The sequence below is a fragment of the Hyperolius riggenbachi genome, chromosome 10, assembly GCF_040937935.1.
Source record: "Hyperolius riggenbachi isolate aHypRig1 chromosome 10, aHypRig1.pri, whole genome shotgun sequence".
Taxonomy (NCBI): Eukaryota; Metazoa; Chordata; class Amphibia; order Anura; family Hyperoliidae; genus Hyperolius; species Hyperolius riggenbachi.
Window position 1 is genome coordinate 32,244,919 of NC_090655.1, and position 23,322 is coordinate 32,268,240.

The 23,322-nt window shown below is 45.4% G+C and overlaps 1 protein-coding gene across 1 annotated transcript in view; it reads left to right on the forward strand.

Annotated features, from left to right (window-relative positions):
- The window catches only part of PDZD8 (PDZ domain containing 8), a 97,439-nt gene extending 78,954 nt beyond the window's left edge, over positions 1-18,485 (forward strand). Inside the window, exons 4-5 of the mRNA XM_068255324.1 lie at positions 9,548-9,704; positions 13,857-18,485. Of these exons, the coding sequence (XP_068111425.1) occupies positions 9,548-9,704; positions 13,857-16,015 (2,316 nt within the window). The 3' untranslated portion in view covers positions 16,016-18,485. The remainder of the gene's footprint in view (positions 1-9,547; positions 9,705-13,856) is intronic.
- The last annotated feature ends 4,837 nt before the right edge of the window (positions 18,486-23,322 follow it).

The window sequence follows — 23,322 nt, forward strand, 5'->3', positions numbered from 1 at the left end:
TCCTGCCAGTCTCTGTTAAGTAAATATGACACGGCTCTGCTGTTCTCCTGGCTGCCAGCGATGTTCGCCCTTTACCGATCGGCAAGCCATTGTGACACTCGCTGTTCTCAGAGATCCCTCATCCTGCCCTGAGGCTGCCTGGGCTGGCCCTAGGACCTGCGTCCTCTCCAGGGTCACATACACGAGTCACATGACTACTTGCCGGTCTATAGAGGGATGCCAGGATACCCCCATTGTGGAGGATGTCATGATTTATACAGGGCCAGTATACAGGGTATAACAATCCAAAATAAACAATACAATAATTAGCAATGGTGAAATACCGCTGATGCAGTGAACAAATCGACTACAGATTTTTACACAGGGGTGGGAGGTATGCACATACATTATACAGCATTGAGAAACAAAAGAGGAAGAGAGCCCTGGCCCAAAGGCCTTACAGTCTAATGCTAGGTAAACACCATACAATTTTCTGGCAGATTAACCTGCCAATTCGATTATTTCCAACATGTCTGATCTGAATTGCAATCGATTTTCTGATAGATTCTTGATTTTCCACACAATTATCCATTCGTTTTTCTGATTGATATACATTCACTTTTATGAAAATTGATCAGAAGATCGAAAATTGAGCGGAAAACCAATTAAAATTCAGATCGGAAATAATCGATTTGGTAGGTAAATCTGCCAGAAAGTTGTATGGTGTGTACCTAACATAAAGTATTGAGGAATAGGACAGCAGGTAAAGGGTTACGCCTAAAACAGGTAAGTGTGGGTGAGTGGCCGATGTGTTGAAGGAGAGAGGGGATAGGATCAAGAGAAGTCTTCTAAGCGGGAGTGAGAAGAGGTGACCAGAGAGGAAGACAGGTGAATATCGTTAGCAGAGCGTAGACTGCGTGTAGGATGGTATCTGGAAATAAGATTATTCAGATAGGAAGGAGCTATGTTGTGGAGGGCTTTGTAGGCGAGTGTAAGGATTTTAAATTCTGTCCTTTGTGTAACTGGCAGCCAGTGAAGGGACTAACAGAGAGGGATTGGGCTGGAGAAGCGGGAGGAGAGGCGGATGAGGTGTGATTGGCAGCCAGTGAAGGGAGTGACAGAAAGGGATAGGGCTGGAGAAGCGGGAGGCGAGGTGGATGAGGTGTGATTGGCAGCCAGTGAAGGGAGTAACAGAGGGGGATTGGGCTGGAGAAGCGTGAGGAGAGGTGGATGAGGTGTGACTGGCAGCCAGTGAAGGTGGTTACAGAGAGGGATTTGGCTGGAGAAGCGGGAGGAGAGGTGGATGAGGTGTGAGTGGCAGCCAGTGAAGGGAGTGACAGAGGGGGATAGGGCTGGAGAAGTGGGAGGGGAGGTGGATGAGGTGTGATTGGCAGCCAGTGAAGGGAGTGACAGAAGGGGATAGGGTTGGAGAAGCAGGAGGACAGGTGGATGAGGTGTGATTGGCAGCCAGTGAAGGGAGTAACAGAAAGGGATAGGGCTGGAGAAGCGGGAGGAGAGGTGGATGAGGTGTGATTGGCAGCCAGTGAAGGGAGTGACAGAGGGGGATTGGGCTGGAGAAGCAGGAGGAGAGGTGGATGAGGTGTGATTGGCAGCCAGTGAAGGGAGTGACAGAAAGGGATAGGGCTGGAGAAGCAGGAGGAGAGGTGGATGAGGTGTGATTGGCAGGGAGTGACAGAGGGGGATGAGGTGTGATTGGCAGCCAGTGAAGGGAGTGACAGAAAGGGATAGGGCTGGAGAAGTGGGAGGAGAGGCGGATGAGGTGTGATTGGCAGCCAGTGAAGGGAGTGACAGAAGGGGATAGGGCTGGAGAAGCAGGAGGAGAGGTGGATGAGGTGTGATTGCCAGCCAGTGAAGGGAGTGACAGAAAGGGATAGGGCTTGAGAAGCGGGAGGGGAGGGGGATGAGGTGTGATTGGCAGCCAGTGAAGGGAGTGACAGAGGGGGATAGGGCTTGAGAATCGGGAGGGGAGGTGGATGAGTTGTGATTGGCAACCAGTGAATGGAGTGACAGACGGGGATTAGGCTGGAGAAGCAGGAGGAGAGGTGGATGAGGTGTGATTGGCAGCCAGTGAAGGGAGTGACAGAGGGGGATAGGGCTGGAGGAGCAGGAGGAGAGGTGGATGAGGTGTGATTGGCAGCCAGTGAAGGGAGTGACAGAAAGGGATAGGGCTTAAGAATCGGGAGGGGAGGTGGATGAGTTGTGATTGGCAACCAGTGAATGGAGTGACAGACGGGGATTAGGCTGGAGAAGCAGGAGGAGAGGTGGATGAGGTGTGATTGCCAGCCAGTGAAAGGAGTGACAGAAAGGGATAGGGCTGGAGAAGCAGGAGGAGAGGTGGATGAGGTGTGATTGGCAGCCAGTGAAGGGACTGACAGAGAGGATAGGGCTGGAGAAGCAGGAGGTGAGGTGGATGAGGTGTGATTGGCAGCCAGTGAAGGGAGTGACAGAAGGGGATAGGGCTGGAGAAGCAGGAGGAGAGGTGGATGAGGTGTGATTGGCAGCCAGTGAAGGGAGTGACAGAAGGGGATAGGGCTGGAGAAGCAGGAGGACAGGTGGATGAGGTGTAATTGGCAGCCAGTCAAGGGAGTGACAGAAAGGGATAGGGCTAGAGAAGCGGGAGGGGAGGTGGATGAGGTGTGATTGGCAGCCAGTGAAGGGATTGACAGAGAGGGATAGGGCTGGAGAAGTGGGAGGAGAGGTGGATGAGGTGTGATTGGCAGCCAGTGAAGGGAGTGACAGAAGGGGATAGGTCTGGAGAAGCAGGAGGAGAGGTGGATGAGGTGTGAGTGGCAGCCAGAGAAGGCAGTGACAGAGGGTGATAGGGCTGGAGGAGAGGTGGATGAGATGTGATTGGCAGCCATTCAAGGGACTGACAGAGGGGGGATTGGGTTGGAGAAGTGGTAGGAGAGGTGGATGAGGTGTGATTGGCAGCCAGTGAAGGGAGTGACAGAGGGTGATGGGGCTGGAGGAGAGGTGGATAAGATGTGATTGGCAGCCAGTGAAGGGAGTGACAGGGGATAGGGCGTGAGAAGCAGGAGTAGAGGTGGATGAGGTGTGATTGGCAGCCAGTGAAGGGACTGACAGGGGGATAGGGCTGGAGAAGCAGGAGGATAGGTGGATGAGGTGTGATTGGCAGCCAGTAAATGGAGTGACAGAGGGGGATAGGGCTAGAGAGGTGGATGAGGTGCGATTGGCAGCCAGTGAAGGGAGTGACAGAAGGGGATAGGGCTGGAGAGGTGGATGAGGTGTGATTGGCAGCCAGTGAAGGGAGTGACAGAGGGAGATAGGGCTGGAGAAGCAGGAGTAGAGGTGGATGAGGTGTGATTGGCAGCCAGTGAAGGGAGTGACAGAGGGAGATAGGGCTGGAGAAGCAGGAGTAGAGATGGATGAGGTGTGATTGGCAGCAAGTGAAGGGAGTGACAGAAGGGGATAGGGTTGGAGAAGGAGGAGAGGTGGATGAGGTGTGATTGGCAGCCAGTGAAGGGAGTGACAGAAGGGGATAGGGTTGGAGAAGGAGGAGAGGTGGATGAGGTGTGATTGGCAGCCCGTGAAGGGAGTGACAGAAGGGGATAGGGCTGGAGAAGCAGGAGTAGAGATGGATGAGGTGTGATTGGCAGCAAGTGAAGGGAGTGACAGAAGGGGATAGGGCTGGAGAAGCTGGAGGAGAGGTGGATGAGGTGTGATTGGCAGCCAGTGAAGGGAGTGACAGAAGGGGATAGGGCTGGAGAAGCAGGAGTAGAGATGGATGAGGTGTGATTGGCAGCAAGTGAAGGGAGTGACAGAAGGGGATAGGGCTGGAGAAGCTGGAGGAGAGGTGGATGAGGTGTGATTGGCAGCCAGTGAAGGGAGTGACAGAGTGGGATAGGGCAGGAGGAGAGGTGGATGAGTCCTGCAACAGAGGTCATGATGGACTGTAGCGGGACAAAATGCTTAGCGGGGAGGCAATAGAGCAGAGTTGCAGAGAGTACAGATTGTAAGTACCGTGCATCATTATCAGTCATTCTTTCTGTTTCATATTGCGCTTATTAGTGGTTCACAAAACAAGTTCTTGTGTTCATATTAGGCACACCCAGAAGGCAGAGAACTCAAAGCTCTAGTACAGTGATGGCTAACCTTGGCACTCCAGGTGTGACAAAACTACAAATTCCATCATGCCTCTGCCTCCCTGAGTTATGCTTAGAGCTTTCAGAGTATTGCAATGCCTCATGGGACTTGTAGTTCCGCCACAGCTGGAGTGCCAAGGTTAGCCATCACTGCTCTAGTAGATGATGCAATTAGTCAGCAGCTGTGTTATGCCTAATAAACACAGTACGATTTTCCGTGCGATAGATGTATCCAATAGATAAAATCCGTAATGTCCGATATTGCTCCCAATAGTTTTTGTACTCGATTTCTCATAGCGGTGAATGGAAAAAGATCAGAAAAACTAATTAAAGGGGAACTGAAGTGAGAGGTATACGGAGGCCGCCATATTTATTTCCTTTTAATCAATGCCAGTTGCCTGGCAGCCCTGCTGGTCTAGTTCTCTGCAGTACTAACCTGAATAACACCAGAAACAAGCATGCAGCTAGTCTTGTCAGATCTGACTTTAAAGTCTGAGACACCTGATCTGCTGCATGCTTGTTCAGGGTCTATGGCTAATAGTATTAGAGGCAGAGGATCAGCAGGGATGCCAGGCAACTGGTATTGCTTAAAAGGAAATAAATATAGCAGCCGTATAACTCTTACTTCAGTTCCCCTTTAAGATAAGAGAATCGAGTGCGGAAAAACGATCGGGTCGCAAAATTGCGCAGAAAATCTTAACGTGTGTACCCAGCATAAGGATGCTCAGTGATTTGCGGTGTTCATTTTCTTTCATACACATAAAGATTTCTGCAAAATGTACACAATGACTGATTACTCTATAATAGAAATCGATTCAGAGAGGAATCGATTCCAGAAATTTACTGTAGAACGATTTTCAATAGATTCCAGCAGAAAATCTATTGAAAAATTGATCAAACTGCAGCATTGTACTGATCGATTCAGGGCAATGCTTTGTATGGGCTGTCAATCGACTGCTGCTCCTGCCTTGCACCCAATCGTCCAAAAGTTTCCATTGGGTCCAATCATTACTTCTGATTTAGGTGAAACAAGTTATCCCAGGCCAGCCTGTTACTCCACCAGGCACATTATTCCCAGATTTGTTGGTGAAACCCAGAATGTACAACTCTTTAAAAGGGTTAGAGTAAAGATGGCAGGAGGGATTAAAGGGGACCTGAACTCTTGCACAGGACAGAAGGAAAACATAGAGAATTGCATCCTGGATGTATTTAGAGAGTTTAGCCTGTCTAATCCCCCCTCATCTGTGACTAATCACAAGTTGTAATTTGATCTCTCCCGTGTCACCTGACTGCCACGGCAGATAAGCAGATATAATTTGTAAGCACAGGATGTTAACAATATGTCTGCTTCTATGAAAGCAGGAAGTAGACACAGATTTGTTGCAGGATTTGTATCAGCTGTGACAAAGAAATCCTTTTTTTTTAAAGGTCATTATGCTGTTGCTTTTCTTTTAGAGCAGAGAGGAAGTTCTAAGTCGAGGTCCGCTTCAAGAAAAAAAAAATCCAAGATATGTAGTAGATATTCAGATAGCAATTTTGGATGGAGTGCCCCTTTAATAAGGGCTCCCTGTGGTGCCTCTTGACATAAGAGGAGGGTTGTTTGATGGTTTTGTCTCTCTTTCAATAACCAGTAATGTATATACACACACACAATATAGCAGAGATCAATAGCTGGTTTGGGTGGAAGTGGCAGGCCGGCTCATTAGTTGCGTGTTGCGGGGCTGCCACATAAGTCGCTGGCGGTGCTGGGTAAATTGCTCTCTCTGGGATAGGGGCACGTAGGACGCAGGGGGAGGGGAGGGCGTCTGTCTGTGGATTATTGAACATGATAAAAGCCAGCTGCTTCCTCTCACTTGCCTCCTGTAATTGGCTTTTATTTAAAATGTCTCTATAATTGCTAAACGTTTTATTTTTGCTGGCACATTACGCGGGCAGAGACGAGATTGGCGGCAATTGTGTGAAGTAGATGACTTGTTTTCTGGGATGAATTGGCCACCGCCGAGATCTTTCCCCTTCCTGGAAAAGATGGTGCGACTATGAGGAACATGCATACAGTGACAGATCGTCTTCTCAGAAAACAGACTGGTCCCGCAATTACTACACCTCACAGGACTGAAGAGCATTGTTCTCATTTCCCAGAATCCTCCATTCTTCAGAGGTTCATTATGGTCACCTTAGATGGGCGTTTCTTTCACAGAGATCGTAATAGCTGACTTATAGCACACATACCGTGCGTTCAAAACTGTCCAACTATTTATCCAGCTACTGTATATACATCAAGATCTGCTGGTTTTTCACGATGATTCCACCTACATACAAAGCCATTTGCCCAACTTTACATCCAGACCTGCTGATAAACTACATCTGTACGGGCGGCGCGGTAGCGTAGTGGATAGCTCGAATCCCAGGCAATGCACTATCTGCACAGAGTCTGTATGTTCTTCCTGTGTCTGCGTGGGTTTCCTCCGGGCACTCCGGTTTCCTTCCACAACTCAAAATCATACAGTTAAGTTAATTAGCTTCTCCTTATAAAAAATGGCCCTAGACCATGATGGACCTATGACTATGGTAGGGATTAGATTGCGAGCTCCTGTGAGGGATAGTTAGCAATAAGACTATACTGTGTAAGGCACTGCAGAAGATGTCTGCATTATATAATTACTAATTAATAATATTTCTTTGGAATGCTCAGTCCAATGTTCACCCACAGCCTGTCCATCATATTCCGAGCCTGAAAACCACACATAACATAACATGAAAGGCTGTGCTTTATGTTGTGTGCGTTTTTGCTGCGTTTGCATTTTTTTTTACCACAGATGTGTTTTTCAAGCGTTTTGCGTGTCTTTTAATGCGTTTGCTGTTCGCGTATGCGTTTTTGTATGCGTTTTAAATGCGTTTTGATATTTCCATTTATGCAAATCACTAGGAAGACAACAGGAAGGGAAAATACTTCACAAATTTTTTTTTTTTGGGGGGGGGGGCAACGCATATAAAAACGCATGGTACTTATCCGTTGGCCGGGTGCATCCTCTAGGTGGCGACAAAACTCCACCAGAGTTACATCTTTCCCTACTATCCATGGCGGCCTGGAGGGGGAATAGTAATTAGCGCCACCTGCCGGATGCGCCCGGCTAACGGATAAGTACCAAACGCATGAAAAGCACATACCATTGCGTTCCCGTCTTTCATTATGTGCATTTTTGATGCGTTTTTGCATAGAATGCAACAAAACCAGCGTTTTGTGAAAACGCACGCATATAAAATGCGTATGCGTTTTTTACATGTGTTTTTTCCTGCAGCCATATACTTCCAGCGTTTTCTGCAATGCTAGCGTTTTTGCTTTGTGTGTACCAAGCCTCAAACATGCTCTCAAAACACACCTGTTCAGACAAGCCTATAATTTGCTATAGGTAGCACTGGAGGCTCACTGCTTCATCCTCTAACCCTTGTCTCCTTCTCTAATGTCTCCACCCACTACCCTCTAGACCAGTGTTCCCCAATCCTGTCCTCAAGGCCCACCGGCAGTGCATGTTTTATGGAAATCCACAGAGGTAGTTAACCTCCTTGCCGGTCTAAAAAATCCGGCAAGGAGGCAGCGGCGCACATTTTTTTAATTTTTTTTTTTTTTAAATCATGTAGCGAGCCAAGGGCTCGCTACATGATAGCCGCTAAGCGGCGGCATCCCCCCACCCACTCCGATCGCCTTCGGCGATCAGAGTATGCAGGGAATCCCGTTGAGAACGGGATTTCCTGCAGGGCTTCCCCGGTCGCCATGGCGACGGGGCGGGATGACGTCACCGACGTCATGGACGTCGGGACGTCATAGGGAATCCCGATCCGCCCCTCAACGCTGCCTGGCACTGATTGGCCAGGCAGCGCAGGGCTCTGGGGCGGGGGGGAGCGACTCGGCGCGGCGGATTGCGGCGGATCGGCGGCGAGCGGCGGCGATCGGAAGTTACAAGCAGCTAGCAAAGTGCTAGCTGCTTGTAACAAAAAAAAAATTATGCAAATCGGCCAAGCGGGGCCTGAGATATCCTCCTGCGCAGGTTACCCCGAGCTGAGCTCGGGATAACCGGCAAGGAGGTTAATCAGCTCACCTAATTACCTCACCTGTGCAGGTTTGTGGCTTTCTGCAAAACATGTACTTGTTGGTGGGCCTTGAGGACAGGGTTGGGGAACTCTGCTCTAGACTGTAAGCTCTCCAGGACAGGGTCCTCCTCTTAGCGTTTCTTATTCTAATGTAATTTATCATATGAACACGCACCAGTATCGGTGATGTCTCAAACCACACATCAGCTATGTATGTATTTGTATGGCTGGATGTCCTGATTGTGCAGAGTTTTGAACTTCTCATGTCTCTATGCTCCCCACTGTTTGTTTTTTTACTATGTACAACACTACGGAAGATGTCGGAGCTATATCAGGGATGTCAAATCGGTCCTACGAGGGCCGAGGTCCTCACACATTTTTGACACAGCTCAAATGAATTGGTGAGTCTGAATCAGGGAAGGTGGGGTCCATCGGGTAGAACACATTCCTCTCTTTCTCAGTCCATCCTAAATACTGCCATGGTTCTGGCCCTCCAGGCCTGGAGCTCGACACCTGTGTGCTACGGTATATAAATAAGAAATTGTAATAGTAAAATGTACTCTAGCTTATGTTAACTTATTTCTATGTTAATGACCAGACACTTGAGGTCGTTTCAAAGGGGTTAAATAGAAGGGGTTTATTTACAAATATACATATGTACAAGTTAGATCATACAAAGTATGTGTCTCACATAATGGCTTTATATACCCTATGCACAGTCACACACTTTCATTAGCTGAGCCCCTATTCTGTTCCACAGTCCATGTCAGCATTCTAAGAGAGAGAGAGCTTCCCAAGCATTGTCTTATATGTGAATACCACAGGTATAGAGACCCCTCCTCTGTGTTATACCTCAATAGTTCCTGCCCTTAGCAGCTGGGGGAGGATAGGAACCTGTTGGGGTTGTTGTAGCCAGTCCACTTGCAGTTAGCACAGCCCTTTGCCATTCCAGATTAAGCAGCTCCTCAAACCTGGTTGTAGAGATGATTTGGTTTCAGTTGAAAGAGGACAGGTCCTTCCCAGAAACTCTTGTGTTGACAAACCAGATAACTCAGTTTCCTCTGCTGAATCCTCCATTGCCGCTCGTCGGGGGCTGGGCATTGATGTCATTCCTATACAGCTATTGTGTGGCTGTAAACAGTCATTTACAGTATGAAATACAGGCCTTTGTATACCGCTCAAGACTTATCTAAAGATTCCCTGTGTATAGCATGCAAAGTTCAATCCATGTAGGCACATCTGAAATAACTTTCAACTCCAACAATAATAGTTGCAACATTTGATTTGCTTTTATGTAAATTGCAAAAAAAAATTAAAATTGGTACCAATATGTTTTTGTTGCATTTGTGTTCCAGGTGGAATTAATTAAAGGGACATCACAGAACATTGGGCTAATTTTGTTGCACGCCAGAGAAGGGGACACTGGGCATGTCTGTGTGGAGTCTGTGACGCCCAATTCTCCCGCAGCTGGTGCTGACCTGAAGAAGGGAGACAGACTGATAGCGGTTGGAGGTATGGAAAGACTCATGTGCATATTGTAGCCTGTCCATAGGTTCTGGCTGGGAGTGTGTTATACTTGTATATCTCCTCCCAGGAGTAGAAGCATCACTATACTTACACAAAGGACAACTGAAGCGAGAGGGATATGGAGGCTGCCATATTTATTTCATTTTAAAGGACCACTGTAGGAGAGTAGGGGGAAAAAAAGAGTTGAACTTACCTAGGGCTTCTAATGGTCCCCCGCAGACTTCCTGTGCCCGCACAGCCACTCACTCATGCTCCGGTTCCCTCTTTAATGTCAGAAAACCACTGCGCCTGAGCGGCCGTGTCCTCACTCCCGCTGACATCGCTAGGAGCGTACTGCACAGGCACAAAGTGCACTGGACCTGCACAATACACTCCTGGTGACGTCAGCGAGGGCGCAGCCAATCAGGCGCAGTGGTTTTCCGACTTTAAAGGCAAAAATTCCAGAAGTTAACCGGAGGCGGGGACCAGAGCATCAGTGAATGGCTGCGCAGGCACAGGATGTCTGCAGGGGATCATTAGAAGTCCCAGGTAAATTCAACTAACCCCCCCCCCCCCCCCCCTACAGTACTCCTTTAACCCTCCTGGCGGTATATTAACCACTTAGCAACCCTTGCCACGCTTATCTACGCCCCTTTAAAATTCACCTGGGGCACAGGGGCGTAGATAGGCATCTCCTGTTTGTTTTCCCGCTGTGAGCGTTCGCGTGCGCGATCGCGTGCACGCGGATGCGCGGTCGCGTGCACGCGGATGTGCGGCCGCGTTCGGCACCCGCTGGTCAGCCAATCAAAGTGCTTACAAGTTTGAATGAGCACTGCCAAAGCCAATGACAGTGCTCATTCATTCAGAATGTGTGTAAACATTGAATCAGTCACTATGCTGTTACAGTTACTGAGATCACTCGTGAGAGGATCTCAGATAACCAATACAGCATTAGTGAGTGATCAGCATCAGTGAGGGTTTTTTAAAATAAATTATACCCCCATTAAGCCCATTAACCCTTGCCTCCCTGAAATGTTAAAATTGCTGTGGTTTTTAGGTGAAAAACCCTGTGGTAGAGAAGTGGTTAAAAACCGCCAGGGGGCAGCGCAGTGGTTTTTTTTTTTTTTTTTTTTTTTTTTTTTTTTTAATCATGTAGCGAGCCTAGGGCTCGCTACATGATAGCCGCTGCTCAGCGGAATCCCCCCAGCCCCGCCGATCGCCTCCGGCGATAGGCGATCAGGAAATCCCGTTCAAAGAACGGGATTTCCTGGAGGGCTTCCCCCATCGCCATGGCGACGGGGCGGGATGACGTCACCGACGTCATGGACGTCGTGACGTCTAAGGGAGTCCCGATCCACCCCTTGCCGCTGCCTGGCGCTGATAGGCCAGGCAGCGCAGGGGTCTAGGGGGAGGGGGGGCTGTGTTGCGACGCGGATAGCGGCGATGGAGCGCGGGGCGGCGGCGTTCGAAGTGCTGAGCAAAGTGCTAGCTGCGTTCAGCAAAACTGGTTACCGCCAGGAAGGTTAAGCAATACTAGTTGTCTGGCTGATCCTCTGCCTCTAATATTAGTACCCTGAACAAGCCTGCAGATCAGATGTATTTGGCATTATTGTCAGATCTGACAAGATTATCCGCATACTGGTTTCCGGTGTGATTCAGATGCTACAGCAGCCAAATAGATCAGCAGGGCTGCCATGCAACTGGTATTGTTTAAAAGGAAATAAATATGGCAGCCTCCATGTCTGCGCTTTTCTGAAAGGAAAAAAACAACCCAAAAAACCTTTTGTAGATTTTTCAACTATTTTAACAAACTGCGACTTACACTTTAAATATTAAAACCACTGAGACTATAAATAAATTACAAGTGCTCAAATCCATGTGCAAAATGCAAAGCTTTATTTGGTGCGCAACTGCATGGCTTTATAAGTACTAAAACCCCCACAAACACCCACCCCACTATCCCACCTGACTAAAAACACTCCCCACTATAAGATGCACAGGGCGAGGGCCAGCATTCTCTACCACTGACTGATAATGCCCTGGACCTGTCCTGCATTCACTCCAATTGACCACACACACTGCTGCACGTGGTTGGCAAGCAGATACTGCGGTATCCCCGGAACACAGCCAAGCGGAAAGTCAGTATGTGCAGCTGTACAGCAGCGGAGGCTGGGAACCATTGCGAAACAAGCTCTCCACTATGTGGGCCTCACCACTCCTGCAGTGTCGACCAAAGTCCATCCAGCAAGAGGAATGCAATATGCGGGTAGCCACTCTTGGGCCACCGTTCCTTCTGGAGCATCAGTCGGCTCAGTTGGTATCCCGGGGCGCAGCTACATAACTACACAACAGCTTCAGACTTGACGCTTGTGGAATGAATTCAGGACCGGTCCGGGGCATTTTCAGTCAGTGGTAGAGATTGCTGGCCCTCACCCCATGCATCTTGTACTGGGAAAAATCTTTAGTTGGGTGGGATAGCGGAGTGGGGGATTGTAGGGGGTTTTGTACTTATACAGAGGTGCAGTGTGTGGACCAAATAAATAATGTTTTGTATTTTGCACATTGATTTGAGCGTTTGCAGTTCATTTATATTCTCTGTAGCAATAAAAAAAAAATACTTGGGAGGTCTCGTGTTTTATTGGGTGGTGCACCCCATCTATTATAATTAACCACTTCACCCCCAGCGGTACGAATTTCTCCGTCCCTTTTTCCACCCGGTTACCACCAAGGGACGAAGAAATCTGTACCTGACGCCGCTCCCGCCGCTGTCCGCGCTCCCTCTCGCCCGTCCGCGCGCCCTCGTGCACGCCACCGCCCGCTTGCCCGGAGATCAATGAACTGGAAACCCCCCCCCCCCCCCCCCCGCAATGATCAGAAGCAGCGATCATTGTGAGACAAAAACAGTGTCCCAGCCTCCCATCTTGTGGCCAAATAGTAAAAATACACCCTAAAGCATTTTTCATATACAAATACGTTACTTTTACACTAAAAATTAACTCATTACCTCCTAAACTCCCCAATTTATTTATTTTTTTGTAAATAAAAAAAAAAAATTACAATTAAAAAAAAAAATACATAAATAGTTACCTTAGGGACTGAACTGAACAATAATACATTTTTTACCACATTTTTTCCTATTTTCCCATTAAAACACATTTAGAATAAAATAATTCTTGGCATAATGTCCCACCTAAAGAAAGCCTAATTGGTGGCGAAAAGAGCAAGATATAGTTCATTTAATTGTGATAAGTAATGATAAAGTTATAGACGAATGAATGGAAGGAGCGCTGAAAGGTGAAAATTGCTCTGGTGCTCAAGGGGTAAAACCCCTCAGTGGTGAAGTGGTTAAAACCACCACCTGCCTATCATAGCGAAACCAAAATGGCTCCCGCCCATCAAAACATGAACACTACAAGACCTCTGAAGATGACCTGTAGTATAAAGGACGAGCGAGCACAATTTTTCAGGCTGCTAAACTGTACTTGTGTCAGAGGGACCGTGGAAGACTACTTAAAGTGTACCTGTAGTTGGGGGGTGGGGGGGGGGGGAGAGAATTAGGTACCTCAGTAAGGTGAAGCCACTGGATAGTCCTACAATCCACATCCACCCTTCCTGTCCTGCTCTGCGACCATCTAAACAATCTTTGACAATCCCCGCCGTGTACTGCACTGCGAGGGCACAAAGTATGGCCTGCGCAGTAACACTAAGCCACTCGGGCATAGCTTCTTTTCTCCTAGAATGAGTGGCTTCTTGCTACTGAGTAGATGGGAACTCGCTGGCCTCTGGACAGTGTGGCCGTGCTTGTACTTGGTGGGGCTGTGTGGCCCGAAGAGGAAGAGGGTCCTGGCTGGCAAGGGGAGGGGTCTTGAAGGACCAGTGAAACCTGTGAAATATCCAGAGGCTTCCCCCTACTCCAGTAAATATCGGATTTTTTTTCTTTTTCTCACTACATGTTTACTTTAAGCCATGTCACAGGATGTAGGCCTATATGTTGTGTTTATATTTGCCTAGGGTATGCGCAAATGACTGTTGGTTCTCTGAGTGTGTGGATATTTAGTTCATGTAGTTCTGGCTTGTATTTTCAATTATCATTCTCGTTTTACTTGCAGTTGGTTTGTAATCAAGATTTTCAAGAGCTTTCCTCCTTTTATCTTGTAGGAATCAAAGTTACATCATCGGTGCAAGCTTCAAAGCTCATTAAACAAGCTGGAGACAGAGTTCTGCTCTTTTACGAGAGACCAGCTGGACAGAACCAGTATGCCAGCAGTCACCAAGAAAACTTGGGAATAGAGGATTCTGGGTTCCCACAAACATTTGATGAAGACACTGCTAGTCTCCTGATTGATCCAGAAAGCAAGGAACTTGACTCTGAGTTTGAAGATTTGGGTAGTGAGCTCAGACCTCCTGGGGAGAGTAAAGATGATACATCTCTGCAGGTAAACCAGAGCCCAAAAAGGATTGTAGCCAACCTTTCCACCAAATCTCTGGGGTCCATCTCTCCCATTCTAAATCGTAAGCCCAATCCAGCCAGTAACCAAGCAGTGACTAAGGCTCCAGCAAAATCTGGGAAAACAAGTCCTCCAGATAACCAAGAACCTTCCCAGCTTAACAGGACATCATCGGGATCAGGCATTAAACCACCTGTTCCCCCGAGGCCTCAAGTGAAGCTAACATTAACTCCCTGTGATGCTCCGAGTACTGTGGAGACAGGTGAACCCATCCTTGATAAAGCAGAAAAACCTCCTCTTCCTCCTCCTGTGAATGGGGACAAGCCAGCAGAAAAACCTATTAAGCAACTAGATGTTGGCGAGGAGCTTCTCTCAACTCAAAAGCCTAACTCTCTAAAATCTGATTCAGCAAAGGAAAAGGACAGGACTTCTGAAGGTTCCACCAGTACAAAGGAGAGTTTGGAAGACCAGCATGCCTGGGAGTCTTCAGAAACACTGTATAGAAATAGACTAGGTCGTTGGACAAGAGCATTTTGCGTTTTTGATGTGGAAAACCACCACAGATATCTGAATGTAGCTCTTTGGTGCAGAGACCCTTTTAAGATCGGCAGCCTGTGTTGTGTTGGGCATACGAGTATCAAGCTTGAAGATGTTTCTTTGGAATGCCTTTCAACATCATCACTGGAGTTCCATACCCGATACCGACTAAATGCTCCAGAGCCCAAAGCCAGTGTCAACAGAGCTGCATTAAGAAATTTGAGCATCCATAAGGGATTCAATGAGAAACTGTGCTATGGTGATGTCACTTTACACTTTAAATGCTTGATGGAAGGAGAGTCTGAAAACTCAAGCCTCCTTCTGGAGAAGGAGAAAGACACAATTTTCGCAGATGATGTGAATGTGCTGCCGAAGGAGGAGATTCCTTGTCCCCCTATGTCTTTTTCTGAATCCAAGCATAATTTCCAAGACACTCAGTTCCAGAATTCCACATTATGTGACCACTGTAAGAGAAAAGTCTGGACCAAAGCTGCATCGCAGTGCATGATCTGCGGCTATGTCTGCCATAAGAAATGCCAAGAAAAATGTCTGGCTGAAAACCCCTTCTGTGTGTCTGTGGAGAAGAGGTCAGATCTAGAGTCCAAGTCTTTGGGAAACAGAACTGCGGGCATCACCAGATATATCACCAACACTAGTTCTCGCCTGTGGAATTTGAGACAAGCACCTAAGGCTCGTCAGTTAGAACAAGGCTGTGATTTGGTTGAGCCTTCCCCAAAGCAGACACCAAACACTTCGGACAATGAGAGCAGCGACACAGAGACTGGTGGTGCAAGCAGCCCTTCAAAACGGCCTAGCGGCAGCTCTTCGAAGTTAGTGCGTAAAGAAGGAGGCTTGGATGATAGCGTTTTTATTGCAGTTAAAGAAATTGGTCGCGATCTCTACAGAGGTTTGCCGACAGATGAAAGGATACAAAAGCTGGAGTTTATGTTAGATAAACTTCAGAATGAAATTGATCAGGAACTGGAACACAACAATTCTCTAGTTAAAGAAGAACGAGATGCTACAGAGGCCAGGAAGAAGGCCCTTTTAGCTGCTGCCCAGACTAAATCTGTCGAGAGACTTCAGGCCCTCACACTGCTCATGATCCATTACCGTGCAGGAATTGAAGACATCGAGGCCCTAGAAAACTCCTCTCTGGCTCAGCCCAGGAAAGGGCCAAAATATGACGAGGAATCGATAGCGGCATCAGAAGCTGCTGACATTGAGGAGGAGGAGGAAGAGGAGGATGCACCTCTCGAGATGAAGGCAAATTTTGATGAACCTCCTGAAGAGAGCTTGCCAGACGTTCTTGAAGCAGAAGAACCGAAGTAAAACTTGGCCATAGAAATGTATCTTCTCACCGCTTATACACTGTAATAACTGAGCGTAAGAATATTTGCACTTGTCCTGTATCTTGGGACATGGAAGCCAGTAGCATTGTGGTGGTGGTTAGTGACAGCTTGCCAAGTACAGGGTAGACTGATCTGAACTGATCTGCTGTACGGGTGACACAGACGTTCAGATATCGATGGCCCGAAATCGACTTGAGTCATCCTCCACACCAAAAAGGGAGGACAACGAAAGCCGAATTAGACACTTTGTATCCAACACTGATTTTATCCTTTGCTTTACAGCTGCCATTTTGTGTGTCTGCCAGTCTAGTCATTTCTTCAGGAAAGAAAGATATTTTGGGTGGGGGAGGGAGGACAAATACTTTATAAAATATATTAACCCTTTGCTGGCAGAGGAACATATATATTGGAGGTGGAGGCTTTTTAGAGCAGACCAAGCTCTGTAGAATACTGTAGTCTTTCCTTCTCACATTATTCGTTCACAAACACCAAAGATGACCTGTTTGTGGAGGAAGGTGAGCTTAAATACCCCCCCCCCCCCCAATCCTCCAAACCCAGATGATATTTTACACTCCTTCATATATCCGCCAATTAAAGGGAAAAATCTCCATGCTTTCGTATGTATTCATCTCACGGGACACTTTGTACTACTCTGACCCATATATGTGATGGGCAGATATAGCATAAATGTTACTGCGCTCATCTAGTTGCAGCGTAGGTGGTGAAAGCTCCAGCAGAATCATGGGTGTTTTTGTTTCTTTTTTTTTTTTTGTTTGTTTTTGTTTAATTTTTCCTTTATTTTATTTTTTTTCCCAGTATTGATACTTTTTCTTTGATCATTAGGGAGCCTCATTTACCAAGAGATCGTAACCAATAATGGCCACACATGTTAGGATGTGAACAATTCTATTAAAATGGTCATATCCACAAGAAATCATAATCTGAGAAAGAAGTGGGGTAAATGACACTATTTTGTTTAGTCAGATTTTCGTATGGAGAACGCAGCAAATTTTAATCATAACTGAATTGTACCTGAAGTAAATCGATCAGTGTTTTTATTCTCTTGCTTTCGTTTCTTGATTGGTCGTATAAAACTAAATTGCATCAAACCGAGGATGGACAAATTACTGTGGCAGCAGAATATTTTTAGAAGCCAGCTGTGCTGTGCTGATGGACCGATTCCTTGTGCAGTAAAGCAAACACCTTACAATTTGATTGTACAATCTGTTAAGGTGAAGACCTGTACGCACTTGTAATAACGGTCATCTGAAATGATCATTCTTAAGGTTTTAGGCTGCTGTGTATTGTACAAACCAGCTGTTTGGGTTCCAGAGAAGAGGTGTGTTTTGATCCGTGGAGAGGGGAGGTGACCTAGAGTGAGTGGGAGCGAACTACCAGTGCCTGTGGCAATATATAACAGTAGTGATTGGGTATGCTTTTCCAGCACCCTTCATCGCCAATGAGCAGTTGGAGCATACTGGCTAACACCTGTACTTACTTCCAAACGGTTCCCGAAATATCCCAGCGCTGCGTAATATGTTGGCGCTTTATAAATAAAATAAATGACGAACATTCACTTTGGGCATCTTAAAGAGGAACTGTTGTGAAAATAAGATATTGAATAAAATTGCTTATTTTTTACAATATTTAAAGATTATTCAGTCAGTCATTTGTACAATGTTTCCCCTTCCTGATTTACATTCTGAAATTTATCACTGGTGGTGACCTCTTTAGTCCTGCCAGGTGATCTGTACAGAATGTTCGTTACTGAGAGTGCTATGCACAGAGGGAGATGAAAAAGAAAAAGTTATTTCCCACAATGCAACAAGGTTCACAGACGGCAAACTGTCGGGACCATAGTTATGACATCACACTGTGGGAGTGGTTTCACCACAATACCAGCCATACAGACTTCCCTGATGATCTATTGGTGAAAAGGTAAAGATTTCTCGTGGAAGGGAGTATCAGCTACTGATTTGGAAGTTCAATCTCAGGTTACGGTTCCTCTTTAAGCTGCAGATGCGTATGTCCTTTGAATAGAATTCACGATGAAACACACGATACCCCCATCAGCTGACAGGGCAACCTTCTTCTGCAAGAAATATCTTTGGTTATCAGAACTAAAGATTCTTTTGGCCAAAAATCATGACCTGATGGGTTGTTGTTTTTTTTTTTTGTTTTTTTGTTTTTGTTTTTTTGACCAAGCATTAATTTATCAGGACTATTTGCGAATGGGGAATTTACATCTATTGTTGCTTCTTCAAACCACTGCCTGGTTTTTAGTGGCTGAAACTGAACTAGTGATGGTCAAGTCTAGAAGAACTCATGGAGAAGCATGTGATTTGTTTGATCAGCTGATAGATTTGCAAAGCCCTGATTTGCTGTGATCACATCCTGCTTCTATTACATGATCATGACTAGCAAATCAAAAACTTGCATATCGCCTGACCTGACCTCGGATCTTCTATATTATAAGCCCCCCCCCCCCCCCCCCCCCCGGGCACTCTTCTAGCAGCAGGGTTGCATGAAAGAGAAGATGCTGCCTCCTGCACCAACCGCTAGGGATCATAGGAAGTGTTGTTCTGTTAACATGCAAATGACAACACCTGATACCAGCGGCTTGTGTCACTTTCTTCACGGTGATTAAAGAATCGAACATAGTTCTGTCTGATAATTTCCTCCATAGGGAACTACCAGCCCGCTGATGATTTTAAGGAACTCATTTTCTAAACAGTCAAAAACATTTTTTTTTTTTTTTACCCCAGGGAAACAATTCTTGTTTGTTTTTTTTGCTTGGTTATTCTTGCCAGATTTCTACAAAACAAATTGTCCAGTAAAAGCTATTTTACCAGCGAAACAAAGTCTAGATAAAGCTAGAGGTGTGTTCCTTTTACCTGCTCTATTCAGAGGCTTCGGAAGAAGAGTCAGATAGCACGGTATGGTTATGAGTTCAGTGGTCTCTGGACAATGACAGGCTCTAATGATAACCATTTCTATTAGTAATAGATGGATGTAATGACTCTGATAAGCAAACTCCTAGTCTGTGGACTGAGTTGAGTTCAGTCACTTAAAACATAGCAAAACCCTGGACTTACTTGCTCTGAAATGGATCTCATTAAAAGTGACTTTATTTTTTAATTCCATGTGTCTCTACCACGTCCTGTCTGTAATCATTATCATAATTTTCAACTTTTACCTTGAGATTGACTCTTTACAGCTTAAAGAGGAACTTTACCTAATGGTAGTAGAGGGCGTGGGGAGCGATAAAGCAATGCATTAGAAAGGGAGAAGTTAAAAAATGGAAGAAGAAATGATCAAGAAATTATTATTGTTTGCTGTTTCTTGCTCGTGCTGTTTGATCTACTGTGAGCCTGCAGGTCATCATCCTTACTGCTGGCAGACAAAAAAAGAAAACAGCATCAACTGCCATTATCTGTAAAAGCACCCACTGACTAATGTACAAAAGTATAAATACACTTGCGTGGCAGTTGGAAACGGCCATTATTTTCCACAATTAAACGAGGTTCACAGAAAGGAAACTGTCAGGGTCACGGCCCTGACATCACTCCGTGGTGGGGGGGGGGGGGGGTTTCACCACAAAGATTTTTCATAGGAAAGGGGGTATTTGCTACTGATTGGGATAAAGTTCAATCCTAGGTTAAAGTTTCTTTTTAAACGGTTGTGCATGGATAAAAATGTAGTGGCAAGATATAGGTAGTAAAAAAAATAATCCTTGCGGTTTATAGGTGCGTCTCTTTGATGGATATGTATAGTTTTTGTTTTCTGGAGTATTTGTTTTATTTCGTTTTTTTGTGTTTAGCATATTTATTTACATTTGGAACATATAAAACATATTAAAGTTGGATTTTTTTTTTTAAGCTCTGGCTGATCTGTTTTATCAGAGAAGAGAATGCCTCTTGTTTGTGTTGCAGTACACAATGCGTCAGCATGACCAGTGCCCAGAGTGGGTGGCTGTCTTGCTCCATTGTTTTCTGGAAAGCTCTGCAGCAAATGCCACCCACCAGCAGGTGGAGCTCTAAGAAAACACTGTGTTTTCATTTGTGTTCTTTAATATTTTAATGATTACTTAAAAAAAACTAAATGTAATAAATATAACAAAAATGTAAAACAAAACACTATACATTCCATTTAAAACTAACCTAAAAGGCATTTGCTTTTGGAAAGCGGACATTGATTGCTTAGTGATTTTTGGAAATATGATGGACAGACTTCTCATCTACAGCTATGGCTGCAGATATTTAATTAAGAAGCATATCTATAATATGCTGTTATCGCGATCTGAGTAATGCAACTTCCTTCGTTTTGGAGAAAGCAGTGGGAGGTTTACTTTCATTTCCTGTTGTCGTCTTTGCCTTTTCACTTTGATAAAAAACAAACACACTGGTTATTTCTCTTACTGATCTATTAACGATATCTTAGCGGCTTGTTTGGGGGGGGGGGGGGGGGTGGGCTTATTATCTTTAGAAGACGGAGCTTAGATTGCATGAGTGCTGTTACAGGGGTCACACTCGCTGTGGATGAGGCCCAACTGGCCCGGTGCAGTCTTGGTGTCGGACATATTTGTGCACATACAGTATTTAGACACTTGGGAGTATTACTTAGTTTTGCAAGAAATGCAACCTAAGCACCCCCCCCCCCTATCCTGTCACTTTCTCCTGCATCTTAGAAGCCCCGGTAGTTGGTGCAATGCCCTGGGCAGCTGCAAAACCTGTGTTTTTAAAATTAGAATTATTGTTATTATTTAGATTACATTATAAAATGTTGCTGATGGAGATGGGAAGAATGTGCTCCCTCAAAGTTTCTGGGTTATGTTGTGTGTCTGATCAAGTGGTTGCAAATTTTTATTGAAAGTGTACCCGAGCCAAAGCTTAAGTACAAAATCAAATGCTTAAAGAAGGGGGAGGCTCTGCATCCTACTGAGGCTTTCCTCGTGGCCACACTCTTCTTCAACCATGAAGCTACTGCACAGGTGTGGCCATGCTCGTGCTGTCATAGGGGTGTGACCCCGATCCGCAGAAGGTGTGCGGCGGGGGTCAGATAACGCAGAGGGAAGCTTTATTACCCAAAGGCTTCTCTCTCCTTAGGTTAGCTTTGGCTCAGTTCTCTTTAAATACTCCTGGAAGGACCACTACCGCGAAAATCATGAAAATGTAAAATACATGTAATAACATACAAATAAGAAGTGTGGTTTTTTTTCCAGAGTAAAATGAGCCATAAATTACTTTTCTCCTATGTCGCTGTCACTTACAATAAATAGAAATGTGACAGAACTGACAGGTTTTGGACTAGCACATCTCTTCATGGGGGATTCTTAGCAAGGCTTTTAATCTTTATAAAGACACTCCCTGAAAAGGATTTATACAAAGATGCTGACCAGTCCCCCTGCTCACCGGACACTTTATTTTGCAGTTGGACAGAGCAACTGCCCAAAAAAGTGGATAGAGCAACTGCCATTTGCTAAGTGCTTTTGAAACTAAACAAAACCATGAAAACCCCCCATGAGGAGATGGGCTAGTCCAAATCCTGACGGTTCTGTCAGATTTCTACTAGCTACTGTAAATTACAGCAACAAGGGAAAAAGTAATTTACGGCTCATTTTATTCTGGAAAGAATGTACTACTTATTTGTATGTGTTTACATGCATTTTAGTTTTTACGATTTTTGCGACAGAGGTCCTTGATTGACCAGGTATTCTTGTAAGGGCTGGTTCACACCAATCGCAAATGTTTAGCACTTTTTGTGGCGATTCCCGGAATGTGTCTAGCGATTTTATGGCGTTTGGTTTTAGTGATTTTGAAGTTCTTGTGGCAAAACAGGAAGTATACTTTGACCTGGAAGTGAACAGCTTTTGGCAAAAAAAACTTTGAAAATTGCTCTGTATTTTTAAAGCAATTTTATAGTTTTCCTTTACTTTACATTGAGGCGTAATCACCTCCCATATGCTGCAGGACCAGCTCTGGTGTGAGCCAACCCATGCAAACACATAAGCCAAGCGTTTTTCAAAATGCTGGTGCTTTTTAAAAGTGCTCTTGGTGTGAACCAACCCTAAAGGTAATCGATGCAAAATCTGCCTTCCTCTGCAGCCAGAGGGCAGCACAGAAATAATTATGTATGATTTGTTGACGTGTATTTCTTTTACATTTTTTGTTTTATATTATCTGTTGTTTTTATTTAGTACTTAACAATGGTTTGATCTACTGTACAATATTGAATTTCTTGCACTCGGTTGTTTATTTCCATGTTCTGCGTGCGTGGCTGTCTGTAGGTCTCCTGTCCTTTATTCGTGGAAGATGGCTGTGAAGCCAGATTGTCTGTCAGATTATATGTAACACAAGTAGAGCGATCGTAGAAAAGTTCCTCGAGCCGCATTAGGAGCTGCTCGTAAAACTTTAGAGCATTTTTAGAATGTACAGCACAGCGTGTTAGAGTGGTTTGACCTAGTAAGAAATATATGGATGCGAATGAGGAAAAACCTAGTCTGATTAGGGAATTAATCACAATGGAAAAACTGGCGGGAAAATGGGGTTTGAGATCAGTTCTTGTAATTAAGAAAGAAAATATTTAGAACTGATTTTAAATGAGAAATAGGCACACATAATATATTAATTGTATATTAAAATAACAAATAAAATGGTATACTGCAACACCCTCTTATAATCCCATTCTCTTATTCTACTAATACCCCCAACACAATAATCCCCAATCACCCCACCTTACCATCCCTTAAATCTGCATACCCACCGGCAGATGCAGCCAGATGGATCGGGGACCTGTGCCATTGAACAATTATTTCCCTGATGCATCTGGCCGAATCGGCAAGCGTCGTTCACGGCGGTGGAAACAAATGATCATGTAAACTGTTTACACGATCGCGGTAAAACCCATGCAAGGCATTGAGGACCGGTACGATCCTCAGCAAGTCAATTGGGTGTTGGTAGTTCAAAAACGAATGATCGCCGCGAGTGAGATGTTTAATCGTATAACATTGCGTGGTATGGTGTTAAAAATAATTTGTCATGCAAAAACCGTGCCCGGAAATCGCCAAGTAGGTATGGGCTTTTAACACTATGATCCCCGCTGTCTCCTCTCCTCATCCCTCAATATTTTATCATAGATTTCCATATCTCTCTATCGGACGTTTTGTCTTTTTTCACTTACCTTCCCCTATCACCCTCTCTCTCCCATCTCTCTCTTTCTGCTCACTTTCTGGCCCCACTTCTCTTCCTCTCTGTCCCATCGCCTCATTTCTTTATACTTCTCCTTTTG